At 48.1% G+C, this 12,510-nt stretch overlaps 1 protein-coding gene and 1 long non-coding RNA gene across 7 annotated transcripts in view; one reads left to right on the top strand and one right to left on the bottom strand.

Moving 5' to 3' along the window:
* The window catches only part of LOC113928847, a 44,971-nt gene extending 41,733 nt beyond the window's left edge, over nucleotides 1–3,238 (bottom strand). Inside the window, exon 1 of the long non-coding RNA XR_003521983.1 lies at nucleotides 3,147–3,238. This is a non-coding gene — a long non-coding RNA (uncharacterized LOC113928847). The remainder of the gene's footprint in view (nucleotides 1–3,146) is intronic.
* The window catches only part of SEMA6A (semaphorin 6A), a 125,224-nt gene extending 119,278 nt beyond the window's left edge, over nucleotides 1–5,946 (top strand). For 4 of the 6 annotated variants that reach the window (XM_027605014.2, XM_027605013.2, XM_027605011.2 and 1 more), the window contains one exon: nucleotides 1,744–5,946. In XM_027605014.2, coding sequence (XP_027460815.1) covers nucleotides 1,744–2,942 — 1,199 coding nt within the window. In that variant the 3' untranslated portion in view covers nucleotides 2,943–5,946. The remainder of the gene's footprint in view (nucleotides 1–1,743) is intronic. The other 2 variants (XM_027605017.2, XM_027605016.2) reach the window with 2 other exon arrangements.
* The last annotated feature ends 6,564 nt before the right edge of the window (nucleotides 5,947–12,510 follow it).

The raw sequence follows: 12,510 nt of genomic DNA, 5'->3' as shown, positions 1-12,510 counted from the left end.
AAGTGTCACCTTTGGAAATTATTCAGGGTCTTGACATCTTAATACTCTTTCCCCGGGGTGAAATCGCCTGCCGTGCCCCCTTCATTACCAAGGGCATTTTTTTAATCACAGAACCTTTGTTTCTCAAGAGACATTTGCTGCTTTTGTTTATTCCCCCTGAAGTCACAATCCTTTGTCACAGGACAATCATTTCCACAGCAACCGACTGTGATGTCACAAGTAAGGGGAGGAGGAATGTTTCGACAGAAAAGAGAAAGAGAATGTTCTCTTCCACAGGCAAAGGTTTCTGAGTTTTAAAACCATCGCTTCTCTAATCAAAATATTTTAGCAGAAAGACCCCATGACAAAGCTGCATTTCTTCAGGGTCTCAACTGTAACATAAAAAGCATGTCAGCAGAAGTTGAAGGGCTGCATGTTGTGGGCTTAGGAAGGGGTAGAAGTTTTTATTGTATTTCATTCTAATTCTGTGCCAGTGAAATCTGCCAGTAAAATACATTAAGCATATTCCAGAAAGAGTTGATTTAGCAGATGAAAAATATGTCTCCTGAGACCAGAGAAGGTACATTTTCTGTCTTACTATCATTTCCATAATAGGAACAATGTTTACATTTCCTCAGCCCATGCAGTGCCTCTAATGTATTCGTGTTCTTTCACCCTCCAGAGGCAGGAATTGAGGTATTTGAGATTTTATTTTTTAGCTACCGCATCAAGCACTTAAGATCTGACAATTGTGATGTGTATTCTCACTCGGTATTAAAAAATAAAAGCCTCAGTGTTTGCATTTGATTAGAGTCTCTCAGCTTGGTGGCTGATTAGGCAGGAACAGGGAAGGCAACTTTCTTCAGAAACAACATGTCGATTAATGTAGTGTAAGATTATTGACGGGTGTAGTCACATAATTTTTATTAAATTGAAGAGATTAGCTCTGCTGAAGAATCTCACCCTGACAGCAACGCTAGTCCTAATAATGAGACCTGACACTTTTCAAACCCACTCCAGGGCCCCAAATGGTCTTTTTTTCTAAATACTCGTTCAGTTCAAGTTAGGGAAGAGCTTCGTTCAAATATTCAGCATATTTACCTGAAATTGAGTGTGCATTGCCTTTTTTGGGGGGGGGGGAAGGATGATACAAAATCAGCATAAACATCTGTAATGTGAGCTTTAGCTATTTTCTTTCCCCGTAAATGACACACGAGGTCTTCCTCCAGTTGCCTGAAATGCACACATAGCTTTTTCTCCAGATAGAGGCCACCCTGCCCACAAAGAAGTCATCAGAGAAGACCCTGGAACCCTGGAGCGTAGTGCCATTCGTTCATTTAACAGGCATAAAATTGTTGCCTCTTCCTCTCTGGACTCAAAGTGTCTCTGCTATCCCAATTTTCTGAGGGGAAGACTGAGAAAAGATGAAGGAGGGGGGCGGGGAGGGATAAATTTTGGAAATGAAAAACTGTCCTATTCCACAGACTGAAGCAAGCAGAAAGAGCACATACTTGAGAGAGGGGGAAAAAGCACTTTTTCAGAACACAAGGCAACAAATGAAGTCTATTTACCTATTTCACGGGGGGGGGGGGGGCCGGCTTGGAGAGGATTAATTAATGTTTGGCAAGCTGCGCCCCAAGACAAGTTATGCAGAGGTGCTACTGTCACTTATTACTGTTATTAATGAACGGGGTGAACGCCAAACAAAAATAAGCCCCGCGGTGCGCTTTCATTTCTTAACACCGTGTGCGATGTCTATTGCAGGAGTAATTCGGGAAAGTTACCTCAAAGGCCATGACCAGCTCGTCCCTGTCACCCTCCTGGCCATTGCGGTCATTCTGGCTTTTGTCATGGGGGCTGTATTCTCTGGCATCATTGTCTATTGCGTCTGCGACCACAGGCGCAAAGACGTGTCCGCTGTGCAGCGCAAAGAGAAGGAGCTCACCCACTCGCGCCGGGGCTCCATGAGCAGCGTCACCAAGCTCAGCGGTCTCTTCGGGGACACCCAGTCCAAAGACCCGAAGCCGGAGGCCATCCTCACACCACTCATGCACAACGGCAAGCTCCCCACACCCGGCAACACGGCCAAGATGCTCATCAAGGCCGATCAGCACCACTTAGACCTGGCGGCCTTGCCCACCCCGGAGTCCACCCCGACCCTGCAGCAGAAGCGGAAGCCCAGCCGCGGCAGCCGCGAGTGGGAGAGGAACCAGAACCTCATCAACGCCTGCACCAAGGACATGCCCCCCATGGGCTCCCCTGTGATCCCCACGGACCTGCCCCTGCGGGCCTCCCCCAGCCACATCCCCAGCGTGGTGGTCCTGCCCATCACGCAGCAAGGCTACCAGCACGAGTACGTGGACCAGCCCAAAATGAGCGAGGTGGCCCAGATGGCGCTGGAGGACCAGGCGGCCACCCTGGAGTATAAGACCATCAAGGAGCATCTCAGCAGCAAGAGTCCCAACCACGGGGTGAACCTGGTGGAGAACCTGGACAGCCTGCCCCCCAAAGTCCCCCAGCGGGAGGCCTCCCTGGGCCCTCCAGGAGCCTCCCTGTCTCAGAACGGCCTGAGCAAGCGGCTGGAAATGCACCACTCCTCCTCCTACGGCCTTGACTATAAGAGGAGCTACCCCACGAACTCACTCACAAGAAGCCACCAGGCCACCACTCTCAAAAGAAACAATACTAACTGCTCCAATTCCTCCCACCTGTCCAGGAACCAGAGCTTTGGCCGGGGAGACAACCCGCCCCCCGCCCCACAGAGGGTGGACTCGATCCAGGTGCACGGCGCGCAGCCCGCGGGCCAGGCCGTGACTGTTTCGCGGCAGCCCAGCCTCAACGCCTACAACTCGCTGACGAGGTCGGGGCTGAAGCGCACACCCTCGCTAAAGCCGGACGTACCCCCCAAACCCTCCTTTGCCCCCCTTTCCACATCCATGAAGCCCAATGACGCGTGTACATAATCCCAGGGGGAGGGGTCAGGTGTCGAACCAGCAGGAAAGGCCAGGCGCGCGCCCAGCTCGGCGAGGCCCTCCACTGCCTGAGTACCCACCAGACCAAGATGGCCGCGGCGGAGCGGAGGACGCTGGGTCCCCCCTCGGGGGCGCAGGGGGACCCTGGAAAATTGGGCCACGTGGTTGGGTGAAGGTTTGCGACGCGGGACTCACCTCCATTCTCTGACTTCACTCTCCCCTCACACCGTGCAGCAGGTCGGACTCACGAGACTTAAATTATCATCACAAACATGAGCCAAAAGCACATACCCACCCACCTTCCCACGCATGCGCGCGCGCACGCGCACACGCTCACCCCACCCACACCCACACCCACACCCACACCCCACCCACACCCACACCCACACCCACATCCACACCCACATCCACACCCACACCCACATCCGCAGGTGAACGATGACTGCAACACGTTGTCCGTGACTGCACCGGGCGCCTGCAAACAGGGCTGGCGTTCCACCTGCAAAACACAGATACATTTTTAAAAATCATGAAAATTAAAAAGACAAAAAAATAAAGAATTCATTGATAATTCTAACTCAGAACTTTAACAATGGCAGAAGTTTACTATGCGCAGATACTGTGAAATGCCCACCAGTGTTACACCTTTCTGTTATTAGCAGATGAATGCCATGTTGGGCAACTATGTCAGATTTCTGCTCCTCTCTTTTAATGAAATAACGTGACCGTTAACGCAAGTAACTCTTTATTTATTGTTCACCCTTTTTTTCCTTAAGGAAAGGACTCTTCCACCTACCATCCAATGAACAGCTCTTCAGAAAGCCCCTTGAAAGTTAAACTATTTAACGTGAAATCCATTAACTGGAATAATTGAGTTTATTTTTACAATAAATTCACTGAGTAAATAAGTTGGAGCTGCAATTCTGAGCTTTGTGTTTGGACTGTCTGATCTCTAGCTAAAGGAAAGCGTTGAGAGGGAAATATTATTTAAATCAACCAGTTAATTTGCTGGTCAGGTCTCTGGCCCTATAACATGCAAAAAATTAATTAGTTTAAAAGTCCTTCCAGATCCTAACTTCTGAAGCAACCGGAGAGGAACTTTTAGAATGACACATCCCGTGTCCCATTGCTGCCAACAATGTGGTTGTCAGTGGTTCCTACTTTCTGTGAAGGCACCAGCTTGTGATACCCATCTCATTTCACCTTGCATGTGAGACAGCAAACAAAATCCACTAAAGGCGTGAACTAATTAATATGCTGGCTGCTACCTTGCATAAATTAATGGTTTGCTCACACGGGTTTTTCGTGGGGTTACATCTGTGAATAGCCTCTTTTCCACATGTAAATTTGTGCCTTACACCCTGAGTTGTGTACACTTGTAAACTGTCGTTATGATAAACTTCCCCCCCCCCCCCCGCCTTTTGAAATAAATGCAGCTATTTATTTGACCCTCCCTCCCCCCACCCCCGCTCCAGCCCTCTGGAAGATTAGCATCTAGCAGATGGAAGAAGAGTGCAGTGGTGGTGGTTATAAACCTGCCCCCCTGGGAGAGCTAGGCGGGCAGCACACCCTCCAATTCACTTCCTTCTAGTCGTGCCAACTCCAACCACCCTTTGGCCATGCTACCAAGCATGGACACCCGTGTTGTGGGTGGCAATACCCATTCTCCTTCCAGAGCTCCCTGCTTCCCTGGTATTCTCAGATCATTTCAACATGGTGATATCCTCATTGGCCAGAAGAGAAGGGACTAACGTCCCAGCCCTCATTTCCGCTGGATCCACTGGCTGGAGAACACGCTGTGTGCGGTTGCCAGGCACCTGGGAGGTGTCTCCAAGCCATGGGCTCAGCACGCACGTGCCCTGCACACAAAGAAATGACGTGGAAGTAGATGCAGGCAGGCTGGTCCCTGCTGTGATGGATGAGTAACTCCAAGTACAAAGCCAACCACAATGGATGCTGCAAAAACATTGACTGGGGCAGAAGATTTTTTAATTTTTTAACAAATTTCTTCATCCATTTGTTGTTCTTGTTTGTAGTGGGCGGGGTGGGGGTGTGTCCCCCCCCCTTCTCATTAGCTCAAGCACACAGAGGGGTCTATTGTTTACTCTACCATGAACAAAAGAACTGTCAACATAATGTAAACAGTGAGCATTGTTTGGGGTTGTGTTTTTAAACAGTATATTTGGTGGCCTCTTTGTCTCTTTTTATTTCCAGTTTGATCTTCTGGGTTTGATCTTGTCTTAAAAAAAATAATAATAACTTTCAAAGAAAGACTACTGGGGACAATCTTGAGTTGGCTGATGAAAAAGTGGTACCTCCGTAATCAGAGTGAGACCTAGGTGTGTCTCGAGGACTCACGCATTAGCTTTGTGTTCCTGCAGACATCCCTCGCAGTTTTGCTGTCTTTCGGGGTAGGCTTCTGTTGTTTTGGGTTGTTATGTTTTTATTCTGTTTTGTTAGCAGAATCAACGTTCACATCCCATGAACTCTGTACCCTGAAATCGCAAAGTCTTCTCTAGAAACTGAGATCATTGTTTTTTTCCCTTCTCCCCGAAGGTTGACCCCCAAGAGTATTGACAAGGGAGCCCCCACTCTCGTGTCCCCATGGGTGGACATCATTGCCTCAGCTGTGTTACGGAGACCTGTGTCAAAACTTCCATCCCACATCCCCACCTCCCAACAACTCATCACTTGCGGCGTTCTCCCTAAAATGCCCATATGTACTGAGCTGGTTGTTTGCATTTAAGTATTTTTTTCCCTTTTCTTTTTCTTTTTTTTTTCCCCCCCACTGTGTGTTGGGGGGAGGGTCCATAAACCTGAGTGTGCCTTTGCTTTCCACCCTTGCTAGACACTGGTAGATGCAACAAACTCAGATTTATATTTGTTGTAAAGTTGTAAAAATATTGTGATGTCACCAACTTTCCTTCCATCTCCACATCCCTTAACATCTGATTCATGACTTAATGTATGTTGTAAAACAGAAAAAAAAGAAAAAAAAGGGGGGAAGACAAAAAAAAAAGCAAGGAAAAGGCTCTTTATTACTTAAAAGTAATAAAACAAGACTGTTCTACATTATCTTTTGTGTCCTGAATGCTTTTATTTATCTCTTACTTTTTTCCCTTTTGAACAGCCCCTTTTTGGGGTTGGATTCTACTCTTTCCCGTCTCTGTCTGGTTTCCAGAGCATAAATAACAATGTGGTTAGACCCGTTTGTTTGCAGTACTCACACCCTGCCCACCCCCCCACCCAAATTATTGATGTGTTTTCTCTGCCTGCACCCAGCCTGGGGCGGGGTTATAGCAGAAGCCACCAGTAATTAAAAGGCAGGGCACACATTGACTCCCTCTATTCATTTTATGCATTTTCTTTTTATGGGCTTGTTCATCATCAAACATTTATGGTAGGCTTGATAGTTTAAGAGATCAAGGCTAGGATTTTAGTATGTAGGGTCCCCTAAAAATAGATCCTTGCACAGATGTGACTTCAGCCTTTTTACATATTAATAAGATGGAGGGTGCTGATTTTACTCCTTGTTAGCATTTCTCTCTTGTAACCCCAAAGAAGACACGGTTGGAGGTATATTGGGATGCAGCCCTGTTATTTTGCAGACTAGCTTTGCGAAATGCCTAGATAAGTTTTCCCCCTCTGGAGTATTTTTAAAAGTTATTTAAATCAGCCCTCACAGTATTTTACTTTTGACCTTCTGAAGTCATTTTCTTTGAAGCGTTTTAGGTCAGTTTGCATGTGGGAAGCTACGGGTTGGGCCCCGGTTCACACCTATAGTGATCCAGTTTACCTTTGGGTATTTCCAGTTACATTTCGTGAATCCCACCCAGAGGGCCAGGTGTGTCAGGCACAAAGTTAACTGGAATGTAGTTCCTGGCTCCTCACTTGTAAGGAGAGATGGGCAGGCTCTCTGTAATGGCCACCAGGAGGTAGGAAAAAAGTGCTGAGGGAGTGGCCCAGAGGTTGGCGGCACAAGACTACGTTTGAGCTGGTTCTATTGTTGTTGTTGTTTTTTAAAGATTTATTTATTTATTTGTGGGAGAGAGAGCATGTGAGCAGAGGGAGGAGGGCGGAGGGAAAGAATCCTCAAGCAGACTCCATACTGAGTGCAGAGCCCGACATGGGGCTCGATCCCAGAAGCCTGAGATCATGACCTGAGCCCAAATCAAGAGTCAGACCCTCAACCCACTGAGCCACCCAGGCGCCCCTGAGCTGGTTCTTTTGGGAATGAGCTCTCTGGGCAGCTCGACCAGGCAAAAGGGATGACGTGTACAAAGTCACCAGGTGCGCTGTGATTGGGAGACAAAAGGTTTATCTGGCCTTGAGCAGGGGCTGTGAGAGGAGAACCTGCTGGAAGCAAGGTTGGGAAAGGGGAGACCAAGAGGCGCCTGGTTACTGCGTGCTAGGATTTTAGCGGATGGGCAGCAGGGAGCCTTCCGAGGAGATGAAGAAGCAGACACATGTGTTTGTGCTTTAGAAAGCTACCTGGCAGCAACGTGGAAAATGGATTGGTCCCGAGAAAGGCCGTGGGCCACGGAGCAGTGTGCCAAATGGCATGCCAAGTAGGTAGAAACACCACAAGCAAAAACTCCTTGTCTGATTTCGGATTCTTCAGGAACCAGAACCGAATCAGCTCGGTGACCATCCCCCCTTTTGCCAGACCAAAGATCTTCCTTCTCCTTGTGTGACCCATGGGCGTGCCCCGCCCAGCTCTAGCAAATATAAAACTGAAAGAATGGGCAACAGCTCGTCTGAATTTATTTCTCAAAAAAATGGGGAAGCTGAGATCCGTTGAATGAAGGGATTTGCCCATGAGCCCAGGGCTGGTGGTGGAGCAGCTCTTCCAAGAACAAATTCATTGTCTCTTACCCCCATTCATTTATAACATTAGAGCAGGACTAGCCAGGAAGACCTCACCACACCCACACCCGCCCTCCCAACACCCCCCACACCCCTGCAGCCCTTAGTGCATGCCTCCCCCTTCCCTGATGGGACATCCAAATGCCTTTGTCTGGGCTGAGTCGAAGGGGTCACGGGCTGGAGCGAGAATCAGACCGGTTGGAAGCCCGACAATCCCTGCCTTGCAACCTGATCCCCGCCACGGCGGCTCTTGCAGCAGTCAGCTTTGTTCCGGTCTGGTGAAGGGGTGACAAGAACTGAACAGGTGCGCCCGGCATTTTCACTGGGGCCCCCGGGATGTCCTCGCTCAGACTCAAAAAGTGCCTCAGATAACGCAGCTTTTTCATTGTTGTGTTTGCTTGCCGGCTGCAGGCTTAGCAGTTTCTGCAGGGGGTTTTAGACTGTGGGCCCTAAGGAGGGGCTGTCCCAATACGGCCAATGGGCTAGGCGTTCTAGGGGGCCACAGCCTGCATCTGAGACCTGCCAGGTTCCTTAAGTGCCGCGTCAAGTAAACCCAAACAGGTCTCGTTGTTCGGCCTTATAATTCAGCCACAAAGTGTGGCCCCAGAACCGAACTGCCCGGAACAAACGCTCCTTCGAGAAAAAGTCATTCAGCAAGTTAGCATAGGGGTATCTGGAAGGCACCTAACAATGTCAGGCACTGGCATGTTTTTGCTTGAGGGAAAGGGGCGAGGGGAATTTAAAAGAACGCCTCCGTAACAAAATAACATGATTAAGAGCATAATCCTTGTCCTGGCTGAACACTGTGACAGCCTGCGCTCAGTAACCCTTAGAAACCCCCATCTCACGCCGGTCTTAAACCCAGGTGGTGACGTGTCTCTTGCACAGAATTGGGAAAGAAGGGCTCACATTTATTGATCGGGACTGCCAGACAGATGGGGATCTTCAATATTCCATTTAGAGTATTGTGTATCTTTAGCTCTAACCACCCCCGGGGATGCCTGGAGGTGGGGGGCGGTTGACCTCCAGAGAGGGTTGGGCTGCACTGATGTGCATTAAATGTGGCTGGGCAGAAAAATGTGCAGATGTCCCTCTAGCAAATGGAAATGAAATTTGAGCAAATCAAGAGAGGCAGCTGAGTCGTGGGGAGCTCCCCATTCCCCTCTGCAAACACGTCCGCACACACATGTGCACACAAATGCCTATCACAAGGCTTTTTCCTCTTGGGTCTAATACCCAAAACATCACAGAGGTCAGAACCCGTGTTTGCGGAAGGTGGACCCTTTGGAAGGTCTTTTGCCCCTTTTCCTGGTAAACCATGGGTTCCACCTGAGCACGTTCTGGTCGAAAATAAACTGTCATAAACGATGGCATCAGGAATGGAAGCCAAGACTTCACAGAGGTCCTTTCTGGCTCCGTTAACAATAAACTCAGGTGGCCCGCAACTTTCTTATTCTCCTAATCACTTTCACATAGAAGACTCTCTTGAGAATCGTTAACATCATCCCCAAGAGCAAGTCATTGGTCCTGCTAATGGACTGCAATAATGGTCCAAATAAAGGGGACGCTAATGAAGGGGAAAAATACGTAACCATGAAATCAGAAGCATTTCCCATTGATGATTTTCAGCCAAAAAAATAGAAGAAGGTGACATTGGACACAATACCAAACGCCAGGAAACCAACATGAAAGAAATTCAGGCGTGATTCCCGGGGCGGGGGGTCCTAGGATGAGCCAGATGATGGAAAATCTGTGTAAGAGCCCAACACTCTCTTTTCTCCTGCTCATCATGACAACTGCCCTCACCGTGCTATGGGGTTGGTAAAGACATGAGCCGACCTTGGCAAACTTAGTATCAGTTCTCTGGTGTGGATACTGAACATTTTGCACACATAGTGTGAAAGCATGAATTTCCACAGTAGGGCTAAGGTTTATTTCAAAGACCTAATCTTGTCCATGACATGGCTTGATCTTCATCACAACTTCGTGGGGTGGGTCAGCCCACGTACGATCGTCCTTGTTTTACAGAGACTGGGACTTGGAGAGAAGGAATCCATTGGATCACGGATCACCATGAAAATGTAGTAATGTTTCAAAAACCTGTGAGCTGACGTCACCACCTCAGCCCTCTTGGGAACACCTCAGGTTACACCAGCACTCTGCTTCACCGAAGGGGAAAAGCCTCTTACAGCATTTCCCAGGAGAAATGATTACAACAATACAAAGCCTAGGCACACACGTTCTATTTTAAGAGCATTGTGCTCTAAGATTTTTCCATCATTAAAGAATACATCTCTTCCTTCCTGCGTCTGCAAAGTCCTGAAGCCAGCAGTGTTATTCGGAACTGTCAACAAAGCAGGAAAAGGGAGAGACAAAGCCAAATTCAGTGACCTCCCTTCTTGAGACGCACCCTGCCACATCTGGGGCAGTGACACAGACCCTCAGTGGAAAAAAAAAAAAGAGAGAGATGAAAGGCCAGCTTTTATAGCTTCTTCATCCTACTCAAGCCTCACGCATCTCAAGAGAAGTTTAAGAAGCTTCTAAGAGAACACAGGGTTGACTGGGAACAGAGAAGAAGTGCCCTATACCTGCAAGGGTAAAGAATTTGCTCACCCTTCCCTTCCTAGAAGACAGAGGTAAAGGAAGTGTGAAAGGAAGAGGTAAGTAAGAAATATCACTGTTGTCTTTTTATGTTGACACCATCGGCCCCTTAGGGTACCAACTCAACACCGGGATTTCCTCTCTGGTGTCAATGGTGGGATAATTTGGTGGAGAGCTAAGAAAATCGCCCAGAAGGAGACAGAAGGTAGAGATTGCCTCTACCTAAGTACCTATCTTCCTCCTACATAGCACTGTCCATATTCCATGTTGCTATGGCTGCAGACTGGCCATCCTGGAATTATAAGCTACTTGGTGTGAATGCACCCAGTGCAGAAGAGGCAGGACCATCTTCTCTACGATGGGGCACCTGGCCTCCCTCCTGCCCTGGGGACAGAATGGCCCAGCCAGTCACCACGCAGAACTAATCTACAGCGCTGCTAAGAAGCCAGCATCTTCCACTGGCCGCCATGACAGATAACCTCAAACAGATGCCACTCAGTGGGAGAGGAAAATGGCCGTTCTTCTTAGAACTCCACTGTTCTCTTTCTGCATGGTTGGTTGGTTGTCGCTGGGTTCATTTGCTTGTTTGCCAGTTGAAGCCCTGTTCCCACAACGCCTTTTCCCAGTACACAAAAATGCGTTTTAGTAAAGACGAAGGCTGGGTTGCCACCAACTTTGATAGCTCTGGTATAAAATATATATGTAAATCCAACTGCTACACAGGGCTACCTATTTAATTATGTACTCAGTAAAGGTAGCAACCTTCCTAAACAACCGATTTCCCCTGATCTGAAGGGTGCCAGTCAATAACCGATTGACTCTGAAAAGGAAGTTTTTCTATGCCAAAGCATGCATTCCAGGACAACACCCAATGCTAAAGTCGTGCTGAAGACCTGCCTTCTAGAACATTCCTGGGGAGAGGATACATTTTTTTTGCACGTGGGAAACAGAACTGTCTGCTGAAATCTGACACAGGTGTTGGCTGATTTAAGTTCTTATTGGTGTTTAATTTTTATTTAAGAACAAAGATTCATCCCCCTCTGTTTCCAGGGTGAAGAAAAGACCTGTGATCACATTTCCTGCTTGGAGAGAAAAGATAATGTGTTAGACTTATATGTATGAACAGAAATAGGTAAATAGTCATATTTCCTTCTGACTTTGTAATTTAAACAGTGTAAGTCAGTAGGGAAGGGCTGTAATTGGATCCAAAGTAAGTGAGGTGAAAATTACTAGGTGTTGGAGCATCTGCATCTCGTTTTAATTAGGTGACTATAATAGCGAGATCAAAAACTTTTCCTTGTCGCTCAATCTGTTGAGCTTTCTAATCGAGAAACCAAAGGGCTTGTTTTGTCCTCAGGAAAGAGTGACCCAGAAAGATCCTCTCTAATTACTTGGCCAGACCTGGGCCCAGGGAAGAATAGGGCTTGGCGGGGGGGGCCATGAGGGTGACGTACCCCAAGACCAGCCCCCCCCCCACACAAAGGCCAACCCCCAGAGGCTCCTAGGAATAGCTGTCCCTAATCTGGCAATTTAAGAGTGTTTGCTTCTCGCAAGACAAAGGAGCTTAGAAAGAAGCACACACATTGTGAGTCCCTGGGCCTGACTTCCAGTCCGGGCTGGCCTCTGAGTTTCTGGGGGCAGTCTTTCAAACTCTCCCTGTTTCATTTTCTCCATCTGCAAAGTCAGTTTAAATCCTGGCTGCCCTGCCTACCTCACAGGAGTGTGGAAAAGTCATACGAGGTGAATGTTTACCGGCGCTTGCAAAACTCAAAAATGCCACTGTGTCCTTCTTCTCCAGCTTGGCATTCCAAGTTGGAGGACCAAGATCCCGGGCCTTGGAATCTTCAAATTAAATAAATGATTTTGAGTCTCCATCCTGCTGATCTTTATTTTTTCCTCTCCCCTAAATACTCCTTATCTGCCAACAGAAGTAGCCAGCCAGTTAAATAAAAGTCCTGCTTGGCCCAATAGAGTCTGGCTCTTTGTCATGCGTGTAGCCCCCTCAGCCGCACGATGCTTGCACGGAGGCTGGGGGCCTCTGCACACCTGAGTGCCGCTTTCCTCCTCCCTTCCCTGATGCCAGGGCTGGGGG

The sequence above is a fragment of the Zalophus californianus genome, chromosome 5 (genome assembly GCF_009762305.2).
Source record: "Zalophus californianus isolate mZalCal1 chromosome 5, mZalCal1.pri.v2, whole genome shotgun sequence".
Classification (NCBI taxonomy): Eukaryota; Metazoa; Chordata; class Mammalia; order Carnivora; family Otariidae; genus Zalophus; species Zalophus californianus.
Note: the sequence above shows the minus strand (reverse complement) of the source record. Positions and strands in the feature narration are given on the sequence as shown.